Below are 13,556 nucleotides of genomic sequence, written 5' to 3'. Positions count from 1 at the left end.
CTGGATAAATCACCTTTCAGATGAGGCATAAAATGGAGTCATTAAAGACCCCCTGGTGCTTTGTAAGACTGGAGTTCAAAACCTCAGTACCAGTCCCCCCCCCCCCCCTTTTCAGTTTGGGTAAATGCTTTGAATACAAACATGGTCACAAGGTCAGATATTCTCTATCTGCTGTCCTGAATTTCTGGGGACTCTTTCTGTGTGCTATTAAACTGCTGCTCTGATTTAACACAAAGGGGGGGATGCATTTTGGGGCTGGTTGTGTATTGGTTGTATATCTGTTTGCGTTTTTAATGGGCTTTGGGAGCCTTCATGATGAATGGACATTGAAGTTATTTTAATGTATGTACAATTATGATCTCATGTTGTTCCTTCTTCCCTCCCCTTCAGCTGTCTGCAATTATGGAGTTTGTTTCAATGGAGGAAACTGCATGGAAGGATCTTCTCAGCTCTGTCGCTGCCCTTCTGGTTTCCAGGGACCCCGCTGTCAGTATGGTGAGTAGCCTTTCCAGCCCCTTACCTTAAACCTTCCTCCTGCGAATTCTTAATTTAAAGCCGAAGGAGCAGGAGACGAAGGTTGTTTTCCCTGATGTTTGCTTCCTGACCCCAGCATCCTTTATCTTTGCAAGCTGCAGTTTTATCGCATATCTCCATTAATTTGCTCTACACATATACTGGCTCCTGTTTGTTATGTTTTAAGAATGGGATGTTTGGGAAGGAAGTGCTTGTCATGACTTGCTGTGAATACAGCCCTATCTCTCCATAATATACAATGGCCTTTATTCCTGGCCACCACCAGCTGAAGTGGTTTGTTGGAATCAAAGAAGGAAGCTGATTAAAGTTGGGTTGAACAAAGCAAACCCTGGGGTCGTTTCCTGTGAACTGAACCTTTAGCCATTGGACAAATCCAGAGTGAGCCCAGCAGTAGACCGTCGCCATTGGAAAGGGGCAGCAATGGTTGAGCTGTTTCTAGCAAGGGTTTCAAGACATGTTTTCACAAGTAGATGTTGTTTAAACATTGACAGAGTCTGCATCCGAAAGGACTAGCTAGAGCTGTTATGTCTTCTGTCAGGTCTTACTGGTTTTGAACTGTTAAACTTTGTGTAATTAGCACCTAACACAATACACACACACTCTTTTGTGAAGGTTATTGAACTTCTTGTGTTATGCAATTCAGAATCTTCTTGTTGGCTGATATGCTATTTGGTAGCAAGCTGCTGCTGGAGAGCAGGCCAAAAACTCCGAGCACGACTCTATACCTAATTTATACAAAACAAATGCGTAAGAACAATGTACGTTGTATTATTCCTTGGGGATCTTGGGAATGTCTACCCATAACGTTCAATCAATCAACACATTTATTTGGTTGGCAGTCTGGAAAATGCGCCATGATATAACGATTGATCATAGTGCATTGCAAACCTTTAACAACAAGTTAAAAACCAATAATAAGTACATTTTTTTCACAATGCATAATTAATTGTGCAGTTCATGGCCATTAGATATCACTGTGGCCAAGATCTTAGTAGTAGTCAAAATGGGACTGGACATTTATATGAATAATGAGATAGGAATAAGAAAAGGAGTACTTGTGGCACCTTAGAGACTAACCAATTTATTTGAGCATGAGCTTTCGTGAGCTACAGCTCACTTCATCGGCTGCATACTGTGGAAACTGCAGAAGACATTATATACACAAAGACCATGAAACAATACCTCCTCCCACCCCACTCTCCTGCTGGTAATAGCTTATCTAAAGTGATCATCAAGTTGGGCCATTTCCAGCACAAATCCAGGTTTTCTCACCCTCCGCCCCCCCCCCCCCCCACAAACTCACTCTCCTGCTGGTAATAGCCCATCCAAAGTGACCACTCTCTTTAAAATGTGTATGATAATCAAGGTGGGCCATTTCCAGCACAAATCCAGGTTTTCTCAGCCCCCCCACCCCCCTCCAAAAACCACACACACAAACTCCTCCTCCTTCCTGATTCATAGGAATAGAAACTTTTGTGTGTCAGTGTAGAAGCCAATCATAATTTGATAGGAAGAAGTTTCCTCTATGGGCAGGTTATTTGATAATTGCCCACCAATGGGTTTTGTGCATCTTCCTCTGAAGTATTTGGCATAGATCACTGTCTGAGAGTACTGTAGTAGAAAGCTGGGACTCAGGGCATATCTCCGATTGCAGCTTGTACAGAAATACACGAGCTAGCTTTAATCCAGCAGTGAAGTCATGATAGCACAGGCGTTAGTGCAGGTTAGCTGCTTGAGTAATTACCCAGAGTTCTAGGCGGGCTTGTACAGCCTGCACTGAAGTCTGTGCTACAATGACTTTGCTGCTGTTCATTCCCTAAAGCTAGTTTGGGTATGTCTACACGAGCTGCAGTCACGCCCTGGGGTTCCAGTGTGGACGTACTCTAAGTGAAGGAGTTCTGCTATATTTTTCTTTCTTTGGTGAATTTAAGGAAGGTGGAAAATTCAAGTAAGTATTATTTCCTTTCTGGTTTAGAACTATTGGGTGGGGGGAAGAGTTTGGTCTCTCTACCCCAGATTGTTGATTAGCCATGGTAAAGGGTTGGTCTATCCCAGTAAGAAGGGCTGGACATGGGGGAAGATCTGGGGTTGAGAGGAAACAGCAGTTTCCGCACAGCATAAAGCTTACACTTCAGCCTCTGTGGCCAGAATGCATAGAAGAGGACTGGGGAAACGGGGCAGTTTGCTACATTCCTAAATTATTGTACTAGTTCTGCGGCAGCAGAATAAACGAGCATCTTAATGCTGCACTTCGAAGAGGGAAAGGTGACAAGTTCCCACCATTCTGATGCACCAGAAAGCACCTAATTACCTGGTATGGTGGCCAGCGAGGTTTCAGCTGCTGAGTCAGCATGTTAGAGCTGATTTTTCATGCCACATCTATTGTAAGGAACTTTAATTATTGTTACAGGTATCAATTAAGAAGTGCTTAAAAGGCTTTAAGTCTCATTCAGATAATCCTGTTAAAGAAAAAAACCTTGGTTCCCTCATTCAGAAATGCAATTGCAGGTTAATCAAGAAACTCTTTGCTGCTGTAAAAGAGTTTGTTGTCAATGTTAGATTGTGTTTTCAGTTGGCTCTGTATCCATCCTGCACGGTCAGGAGGAGTGGGAGTGTTTTTCCACCAGAGAATCTGAGCCTTCCTTTGGGCTTGACTGGACTGTGGAACAGCCAGTGCACACTGAGTTGGCATGTGATCCTTTATCTGGTGGCCACCCAATTTGCCTGGTGTAAAATACCCGGGTACGGAGGGAGCCAATTTCCCCGGTAATTGAAATAGGAATTTCTGCAAAGGCCCAGGTGTGCTAGCAGCAACCTTTTGCCGCTGCTATTTTGCTGAAGGGCATTCCGGCTTGAACTATTTTCCGAATTGGAGGCTTCATTTGGAAACACATAGTCTCTTGAGCCCGGAGCCCCGTGTTCTGTTTGCTGATGGAGTGCCTGCGGAGTCCGCAGCAAGCTTAGGGTGGTGCTGCTGCTGGAATACTGCGCCCAGCACAACTACATCCTCCTGTGTTTCATCACGTGCATGGCAATGCTGGAAGCTGACTGCACAGCTTACCCCTTCGGCGGAGAAAGCAAAGCAGCAAGATGCTGGCTGTCTATGCCCTGGTGGAAGAGAACAGAACCACTCCAACTTCTTTGTGACTTTTCTGAGGAGCTGATTTTTAACAGTACTGTACAGAAGAATCAAAGGCATTGGCACAATACAAAGTGGGGAAACTGTCTGTGGAAATGCACCAACAGAAGTTGAACCAACTAGGAAACCTGTGTGAATCAAGCCTTTTAAAAACAACGGCGTGAAAGGTGCCATATCGACAGCCGGCTGAGCAGGGGTGAAATTCTGGCCCCACTGAAGTCAAGAGCAAAACTCCCAGTGACTTCTGTGCAGGCAGAGTTTCACCCCTGGGTTCTTCATTGCTCTGCAGCCTAGGTTTAGCACAGCCAGCAGTGGTGCACACCTCCCTCGTGCTGTTCCGCCCTATTCTGACTGTATTACCGCACGATAAAAACTCAGTCTGTGCCTCGGGAAATCTGTAAGGATCCTGTTGAGGCTGTGCCAGGAGAGTACCGATTACACTGGTACCTCGTGACGCAGACACTCCTCTGTTAGGCGGTAGACTGCGTCCACTAGCTAATTTCACTTAGTCCTTTAAAATGGCAGAGGCTCACGTTCACTACAGAATAAAGGTTCTGTCTCCCATTACCCATTCATCTTAGACAGCCAGTCCTTGGTTTTAAATCTCCCCCCTCTCCCCCGCCCCTATTGATCTTCTTGAAGCAGTTGAAGAGTTTCGGTTACCCAGACCCTTTTAGCCCTGACTCTGCATTCACATGACCTAGGGCTGACGGAGAGCCTATGGCAAGCCTCTCTGCACCATACATTGCATGCCCTGAATGAAGCTTTGAGATTACATCTCTCACTTGAAGATAAGCACGGGTAGTGTAAGTTGAAGGGGCAAAGGTATCAAGTTTTGCCCAAAGATGCCAGAATTTCTAGTCCGAACATGACATCTTTTCATCTGTTTTGTCAATCATCACAGCTGAAAGTTCATTTTAATAATGAGCTGCATGCCAACTGGAAATGTCATGAAGTATATTTAAACATACAGTATGACTCTGCACATAGTTCAGTGCAAAAGCTTGAACTGTTGTTGAAGCCAAACTTGGCTTCAGTTGACTAGCAAGGCAAAAGGGAGCTGAGATCCAGAATCCAACAGCCTAGCATTGCTTTCTAACCTCACCTAATGGTATGGCTAGGAACCATTCAAAACAAAAGCGAGGCTAAGTTTTGTGGGTGAAGTAACACTCCAGAGCATATGGATTTTGTGAGGTACCGGATTTCTGTTGTGTGTGTCTTCTCTGTCACTATAGATCAGTGCACTGTACATGTCTCTTGTAGAGATCACACATTGACCTCTGGTCTCCTGCATGGCAGAGCAGGGCATTAACCACTAGCACTATGCTGCACTGATCGCACAAGAACACATTTTGCCACCTATGAGCTTAAATTGGACTACCGCCCTGAAGAGGAGTAGTATTCAGCTAGAGTAAGGGCGGCAGATTTTGACCCACACTGAGGCATGAAATCACTGCTCTAGAGTGTCCCATACTTTGCATCTTGTTTTTCTGTGCAGGGGAGAGGATTTGTTTCCCACGCCAGTTCTTATGTGTCACCAGTGCACTTTCACTGCAAAGCCACAGGAAGGCAAATGTTATAGAGTGGTGCATGACATCACCCCCAGATTCATCGTCCTTCTATCGAACACATTTTCAAAGACATCATCAGGCAGTAGTGACAGATGAAAGCACACAGGGTGGCCTATCCTGTTGTAATTTTTTTTCTTTCTTTTTCTTAAAGTCCTCCTATCATCGAGAGACACTTCATTCCATGGGCCGTTAGCAACATGATGCTGGTAATTTAACATCTGGTCTTATGTGCTGTTTTGAACATAATCCTGCAGGGGGCTGTCATATGTTTCATAGCCTGGATAGAGTACAGGACAGTGTGAAGTTTCTTGCACCATGTTTTTTATTTCATGTTGCATTGAGGCAGATGTGGAAAAAAATTTATAGCCACTCCAAATTCTGCTGAAAAAGCTGGTACCGAACTTGATTATCACAGCGTCTCCCTTCCTGTATCTGCCAGCAGGAAACTCAGCAGTCCAGTTTTAACCTGTTGATCACTTAACATTCCAGGGCAAGGTCAAGATTAAATGTTAAATCCAAATTTTAGTGTAAGAAGGAAAAGGGTTTGGTGCACTAATCATTTACAATCTACATTACTGTTTTTGTTTTTGAAGCAAACATATATTTCCAAAATACCCGACAGTTAATTTTTTTATAATATAGCCCCAGGGAATAATCTGTGCATGCAGTTTTTCTTCAACATCTACCATCCCAATCCACTTGTTAACATTTGTGTTTATCTCTCATTCTCTACACAAGGAGGGATCAGAAGAGAGCTAATTCACAGGTGATGTACTCACGACAGACTGCTTGGGTATGTGTGTGTGAAAGAGAGATTAGTTTCCTTTGGAAGTAAACATTCCTTAAAGAGTCATTTGCAAATTTTTTCATATCTTCCCTCACACAAAATAATAAAATAAACACAGGGAGCTTTCCCATATAGAACCTGGGAACTATCAAGTATTGCCACATTTGTAAACGTTTAACAAATCCCTAAATTATAATTGATTGCAGCTTTAAAAATAAACGGCATATTTTCTGGTACCCCAAAAAAGGGGGAAATGATTGGTTTATTTTGGAGAGAAAGAAAATACATCTGTAAATTCCACTAATGTACCCCCCTTGAAGAAAGGGCCTGAAGTCAGTGCTTTAGGCTTTAAAAGGTCAAACTTTGTAGTGCTGGAGATTAGCCTTTATTTTTCTTCTCTGTAAAGCTTTTGCAGAAACAGCATGAGATAGAAAGGGAAGGACAATAGTAGCTTGGGTTAGTGGCACACTCAACACCGTGTGCCTTATTCAGACACTTCCGTGGGGCTGGTCAGGGAAGAAACAAGGACCTGTATAAAGGAGGAGGAACAGAATGGAACAATCGAACCATAAATCACTTGTTACCATCCCAGTTAGACCAGTTTAGTTCTAGTTTTCCCATGATTGTAACAGATTTGCAGGCAAGCAGAAGCATCTGTTGGAAAGGGGCACTTCCCACCCAAATAATGAGCGACCATTAGTGAGTGGGAATAGAAATTATGATCACCCATTAAAAGCTAGTGCTGGGTCAACCTCCAAAGGGCCAGTTTGGACAAAGCACCCTTTATAAAAATGCTTCTCCCAAGTCTCTGAGCTGCTAAGGAGTGCAAAATTAGGTAGGAAATCTTGCAGAAACAGGCCAGTTTGACAAGATCTCCTGTCCAGCTCTCTGTCAGTTGAGTCTTTCTGGTGGCGGTTCAGGATTTGTTTCTGGACAGAATCAGAAAGCAAAGAGGCAACCACAGAAAAGCAAAAAATTAAACGGAAAAATGTTACCCAAGTTTTTCTGTTGAACCTTACAAATGGTTTGCTTCAGATTGTGCTTTGTATGGCGATTCGGAGAATTCACTCGTCTGTAATTATGATGATAAATTTTAAGGTTTCAGAGTAGCAGCTGTGTTAGTCTGTATTCGCAAAAAGAAAAGGAGTATTTGTGTCTCTAAGGTGCAACAAGTACTCCTTAAATTTTAAAAAACTCTCCAAAATGCAAAATACTGTGAGTCATCTCATTGGCTGGTGTATAGCTTCATTGATGTCCACAGAGGGAGGCTGAGTTATACCAGCAGAGGAAGTGGCCCAGAATGTGCAAAAGGCAAAGGGCAGCATCCCCAAAGCTATCCTTCACTGAAATTAGAGAGCGAGAGAACCTGTTACTATGGAATAAGCTAATTAAAGAAAAGTGGAGAGGAGAATGTGGAGTATGGTAGGTAAATCATTCTTCATGGCTCTTAATCTCAGTCTATAAAACATTAATTTTTAATATCCTTTTTAAAACTGCAGAACCCAATTGAATTGAGTGGATTGTTTGTTTTTTGTTTGCTTCCTCAAATTATTTTAATACCCAAGTGAAGCGTGTCTCAAAGCGCATGGCAGGAGCAACCTCCTAACGTCCCATTCTTCTGAGATAGCTGTGCACTGTTTGTTAGTCCTATGGTTCATAAACTTTCCAAAGGCACAATCATCCTGCTCCTTACAGGGAATCCATCCAGACATGAATGTCTGCTCACTTCAAGGGTTAGAAGGAAGTGGCAGGACTTTTGAAAGCTCAGACCTAAACAGGAAATGCTGCATTGTTTATGACTTCTGTTGTTTCCCTGTTCTTATGTTAAAGTAGCGGAAAATATAAGGTAACCAATGCTGAATTTGGATCATGAGTGAATTCTAAGGAAAGGACGAGAGGGTGAACCTGTGAAATTCCAAGACCCTGGAGGAGTTTGCCAATAAATGGTAACAACATAGGTCTCAATAGTGCAAGGTGACAAGTGTTTCCTGACAGATACTGAGCTCCCTCAGTTTTGTTGGGAAGTTAAGGATCCTCAGTACCTCATCGAATCAGGCCCATAGTGTTATGTTAACATCAAAGGATTCTTCGGTTCAAGTGGGATAAGGACCCAAAAGAAACTATTTTGGGCTGGAAATCTCCTGAGAACCGACTCTCATGAACTTTTCAGTGACGGGGACAGACAAGAAGATAAACTGCTTTTCACAGCATATTTCCATTTCGGAGCCAAAATCAGGAAGCACAAAGAAAGGCACACAGACGTTCTTGTTTTAGGTTACGTAGGTTTATTGCATGAAGGGAAAAAGCACTACAAGCATGAAGTAAGATTAACCCCAGACAGGCAGGCACTGTATGAAGCCAGGTTGATTGACTGACTGTTTTAAAGTTACTTCAATTTTATCAACTATTAAAAAGAGTTAAAGCTTGATTCACATTTTAAGTAAAGTTTCGCCCTTGATTTTACTTTATCAACTGGCTCTTCTGTCTCAAATGGTGCTCAAGTGTTCTACTCTAAGGGTATGTCTACACTGCGAAATTAGGTCAAATTTATAGAAGTCGATTTTTTTAGGAAGCGATTTTATACAGTGGATTGTGTGTGTCCCCACTAAGCGCATTAAGTCGGTGGAGTGCATCCACAGTACAGTGGCTAGCGTCAACTTTCGGAGCGTTGCACTGTGGGTAGTTATCCCACAGTTCCTGCAGTCTCGGCCGGCCATTGGAATTCTGCATTAAGCTCCCAATGCCTGATGGGGCAAAAACATTGTCGCGGGTGGTTTTGGGTACATGTCGTCAGTCGCCCCTCCCTCCATGAAAGCAACAGCAGACAATTGTTTCGCGCCTTTTTTCCGTGCGGATGCCATACTGCTTTCAGCAGACGGTGCAGTAGGACTGCTCACCGTCGTCATTGAACCACCGCTTCCGCTCTGCTCTCATGAATCCACCTCGCAGGTCCTCTCGTTGTTCTTTATAAATATCTATTCTCGTGACATCCATCATCAGCCACTGCTTCCGCTGCAACCCTGGTCTCCTGCAGACGCCGTACCACGGCAAGCCTGTAGCCCGCTCAGATCACTGCGACAGTTATGAGCATTGTAAACACCTCGTGCATTATCCTGCAGTATGTACAGAACCAGAACCTGCAAAAGCGGGCGAGGAGGTGACAGCAGCGCGGTGACGAGAGTGATGAGGACATGGACACAGACTTCTCTCAAAGTACTGGCAATTTGGACATCCTGGTGGCAATGGGGCAGGCTCATGCCGTGGATCGCCGATTCTGGGCCCGGGAGACAAGCACAGACTGGTGGGACTGCATAGTTTTGCAGGTCTGGGATGATTGACCAGTATGGGATGTTGACCACTTTGCTGTGGTCAGCACCTCCGTGAAAGCCACAAGCAATCTCATGTCAAAGCTACGATGCGTGGCGAGATCAACGTCACGCTCCTTTTGCCTGTGTAGTTTAAGGAATAACTCCACTGCCACTCGTGACGTGTTAATCAGAGCGAGCAGCATACTGGTCAACAGTGCAGGATCCGTTCCTGCAGACCGAAGAGGCAGAGCGTGCAGTACACAAACCATTGAAAGATGGTGCCAAATGCAGATGGGCGCACAGGGATTGCTGGGATGCGAAGCATTGCATCCCGGGGCACTGGGACAGGACCCAGAATGCCTTGTGACCCCCTCCGCCTTCCCACAACTCGTAGCAGCAGAAGAGGAAGAGGTGCTCTGTGGTACAGCTGCACCACTCCGAATACTGCTGTAAGTGTGAGCACGCTATTGCGCAGGCAGCTGACAGCATGCACGCACAACAGCAGTTTCCCTTCAGTGCACTCTGCAACTGCCAGTGCTGTAACTGGGCCAGTATAGACATACATACCCTGCATCCCAAGCTTTGGTCCTGGCTTGTTCTAATTATCTTAATTTTAGAGATTGGTCATTTTAGGTCATTCCTTGGATTTGGCAGTCCTAATATTTGGATAATATTCAGATCCCAGAGTCTGAGCATCACCTGTTTGGAATCATATTCTCTTGCACCTTCCTCCAGCATTCCTGGATTCCTCCTGCTTCACATCAGAATTTTCCTCTCCCTTCCCTTGCTTCAAGATGCCCTAGAATATCTTAAAGATACTTTGCCTTTCCCCCCTCTTCTAGGGATCTGCAGGATGCTCCCCATTTCCATATTTCGGGGGTCTCAGAGCCCATTTGGACAACTGCCACTCCTGAAAATGGTACGATTTGGATCACTCATCTTTAGAAGTAGGATCTATTAATCTCTCTCCTTCTTCTGCTTTTTGGTTCATATAGATTTCTGCAGAGCTGCCCGCATGAAAAGTTTAACTCCATTTGCTACATGCAGTTAGAATGGCACCTGCTCTGGGATTGTCATGTGATAAATGGAGCTCATCTGTAGTGAAGGTAATCCCTGTTTAAAGAAAAAAAGACGGGAACTGTGGGTGTCCTATTCTGAGTCAACTGATTTGGGTTCAGGCTCTGAATGGAGGGCAGAGCACACAGAGAGGATCTTACTGTGAGATCACACCGGTACTCACTGTGTTTCAAAAGGAAACAGTTTACTAACCCCAGTCAAGTGCCCGCTTCTTTTGTTTATCTCTCAATGCAGACAGTGGCTGGCGAGTTTTGAATCTTCCTGTTTTATTAGGGGCAGGTGAACTAACTGATTTACTATCCTAAAAACTATGGTGGTGAGGCTGGAGAACAAAAGGAGGAGTGAAACTAGATACTTCTTTGCTTCCTCAGAGCACTGAGTATGGTAGGAGTGGAACTGTATGAATCACTGAGTTTTAGTGTGTTGGCAATTCCAAAAAATTGAAAGTAAAATTATTTCAGGTTGACCAAAAACAATTTTTTTTAAAAATTTTTGGTTAATTGAAAATTGGGGGGCAGAAATTGCTTTGGGTGGAATGACATTTTCATTGTACCAAAAATGAAAGGGTGCATTTTGATTTCACAAGCCTTTTTTTTTCTTTTAAAATTTAGTAAAAAAATAAAACTAAAAGTAATTTCAAAACAAAAAGTTGTTTCAAACTGCAAAGTCAAAATGTTTTGTTTTGAAAATGTCAAAAGAAATGTTTAGACTTCTTTGGAATTTTTAAAGTTTTTTGACTGAAGTAATCACTGAATTCGACACAAACTGGTGAAATGTTTCAGTCAACCCGTATCTGCATATTTTGCTTAGAAAAGTTAATGTAGCAAAATTTCACCTAGCTCTAGTTAGGAAGATTGTTGGGAAAGGTGTTGTGGGGTGGGAGTGGGAGTGGAACAGTGAGCATAGGTTTCATGTTCCTGTAATATTTTAGTGGTGATAAAATATCATCCACTTAATGGGTGCTAAATACATCTTGCTGAGTTGCTTTTTCTCTCCTTATCTGACAATTGGCTAATTTTGTGTCTGTTAAGTGAATGAACAGGGATAGTTTGTGCTCGCATAACCCAACAATAATCAGGCTTTGTCACATATTGATGTAGGTTTCCTAGTCTGCAAACAGATGACACAAGTGAAGCATTTTGTGTTAGCTACAGATGAAGAAAATGATATATAGACAAAGTAGATTTGAGACTTTGTATTTATTTTGCCAGAGCATTTTCATGCAACTTTTCCCAGTTCCCAAACTCTCCTTTTAAATTCTGTTTCCAGCCAGCCCCAGCTTTGAAAAATATTATTGCCCTAGGTACAGCTCTTGATTCCTGAAAGGCGCAATTTTTTTTTTAAATAAACATCAATGGCAAATATTGCTTTAGTGGTTTGCTCTCAGCAAATAGATGCTTCTCAGATTGGTGTCTCCAATTTGTGATGCCTTTTCATTACTCCTAATGCTTTCCCAAAGCCAGAATCCTTAATTGGTTCTATTGGCTGCCAGAGAAAACAAGCAGACCAGCGCTAATTAAAAATGCTGGAAGATCCATTTGCAAAGTCAACCTGCCATTCTGCTTTATTTCTAATCCCTGTGTCCTAAAGTCAAAAGGATTGGATTGACATCTGTAAATGCCTTTCCTTGTCACTTGTGAAGAAGTCTTGTCTTGTGTCTCATTTCCACAAGATTGAATTTTCATTCTTTCTAGTGGTCTACACACACTGTTGCACTGGTTTAACTGAAGGTGTGATGTTAAACTACTTTAACTAAACTGATGCTAAATAGTATGCTACATTTCAGGGGCAAGCTAAAGCAATGTCTGCCAGGGTTAAACCAGTGTATGAGTTTCTGCTCATAACATTGCACTGGTTTAAATGAACCTGTTCAACGTATCTCTAGTTAAACTGGTGTGAGTTCTCTGCGTAATCTCAGTCTCTCCAACTGCCTTAAAAGGAGTTTCTGTGGAATTAACTAGGCCTAGTCTACACTTAAAAGATATTGAACAAAACCGGCCCCAGGACCGACCCTTGGGGCACTCCACTTGATACCGGCTGCCAACTAGACATGGAGCCATTGATCACTACCCGTTGAGCCCGACAATCTAGCCAACTTTCTACCCACCTTATAGTGCATTCATCCAGCCCATACTTTTTTAACTTGCTGGCAAGAATACTGTGGGAGACAGTGTCAAAAGCTTTGCTAAAGTCAAGGAACAACATGTCCACTGCTTTCCCTTCATCCACAGAGCCAGTTATCTCATCATAGAAGGCAATTAGATTAGTCAGGCATGACTTGCCCTTGGTGAATCCATGCTGACTGTTCCTGATCACTTTCCTCTCCTCTAAGTGCTTCAGAATTGATTCCATGATTTTTCCGGGGACTGAGGTGAGGCTGACTGGCCTGTAGTTCCCAGGATCCTCCTTCTTCCCTTTTTTAAAGATGGGCTGTACATTAGCCTTTTTCCAGTCGTCCGGGACCTCCCCCGATCGCTGTGAGTATTCTAAGATAATGGCCAGTGGCTCTGCAATCACATCCGCCAACTTCTTTAGCACTCTCGGATGCAACGCATCCGGCCCCATGGACTTGTGCACGTCCAGCTTTTCTAAATAGTCCCGAACCACTTCTTTCTCCACAGAGGCTGGTCACCTCCTCCCCATGCTGTGCTGCCCAGTGCAGTAGTCTGGGAGCTGACCTTGTTCGTGAAGACAGAGGCAAAAAAAGCATTGAGTACATTAGCTTTTTCCACATCCTCTGTCACTAGGTTGCCTCCCTCATTCAGTAAGGGGCCCACACTTTCCTTGACTTTCTTCTTGTTGCTAACATACCTGAAGAAACCCTTCTTGTTACTCTTAACATCTCTTGCTAGCTGCAACTCCAGGCGTGATTTGGCCTTCCTGATTTCATGCCTGCATGCCCGAGCAATATTTTTATACTCATCCCTGGTCATTTGTCCAATCTTCCACTTCTTGTAAGCTGCTTTTTTGTATTTAAGATCAGCAAGGATTTCATTGTTAAGCCAAGCTGGTCGCCTGCCATATTTACTATTCTTTCTACACATCGGGATGGTTTGTCCCTGTAACCTCAATAAGGATTCTTTAAAATACAGCTAGCTCTCCTGGACTCCTTTCCCCCTCATGTTATTCTCCCAGGGGAT

The 13,556-nt window shown here is 43.5% G+C and overlaps 1 protein-coding gene across 8 annotated transcripts in view; it reads left to right on the top strand.

Moving 5' to 3' along the window:
- MEGF6 (multiple EGF like domains 6) overlaps nucleotides 1-13,556 on the top strand; it is a 254,954-nt gene that overhangs the window by 57,357 nt on the left and 184,041 nt on the right. For all 8 annotated transcript variants that reach the window (XM_073316365.2, XM_073316363.2, XM_078849309.1 and 5 more), the window contains one exon: nucleotides 391-495. In XM_073316365.2, the coding sequence (XP_073172466.2) occupies nucleotides 391-495 (105 nt within the window). The remainder of the gene's footprint in view (nucleotides 1-390; nucleotides 496-13,556) is intronic.

Source organism: Lepidochelys kempii, chromosome 18 (assembly GCF_965140285.1).
Source record: "Lepidochelys kempii isolate rLepKem1 chromosome 18, rLepKem1.hap1, whole genome shotgun sequence".
Classification (NCBI taxonomy): Eukaryota; Metazoa; Chordata; order Testudines; family Cheloniidae; genus Lepidochelys; species Lepidochelys kempii.
The sequence above is the reverse complement of the archived record's forward strand: the minus strand, read 5'-3'. Positions and strand labels throughout refer to the sequence as shown.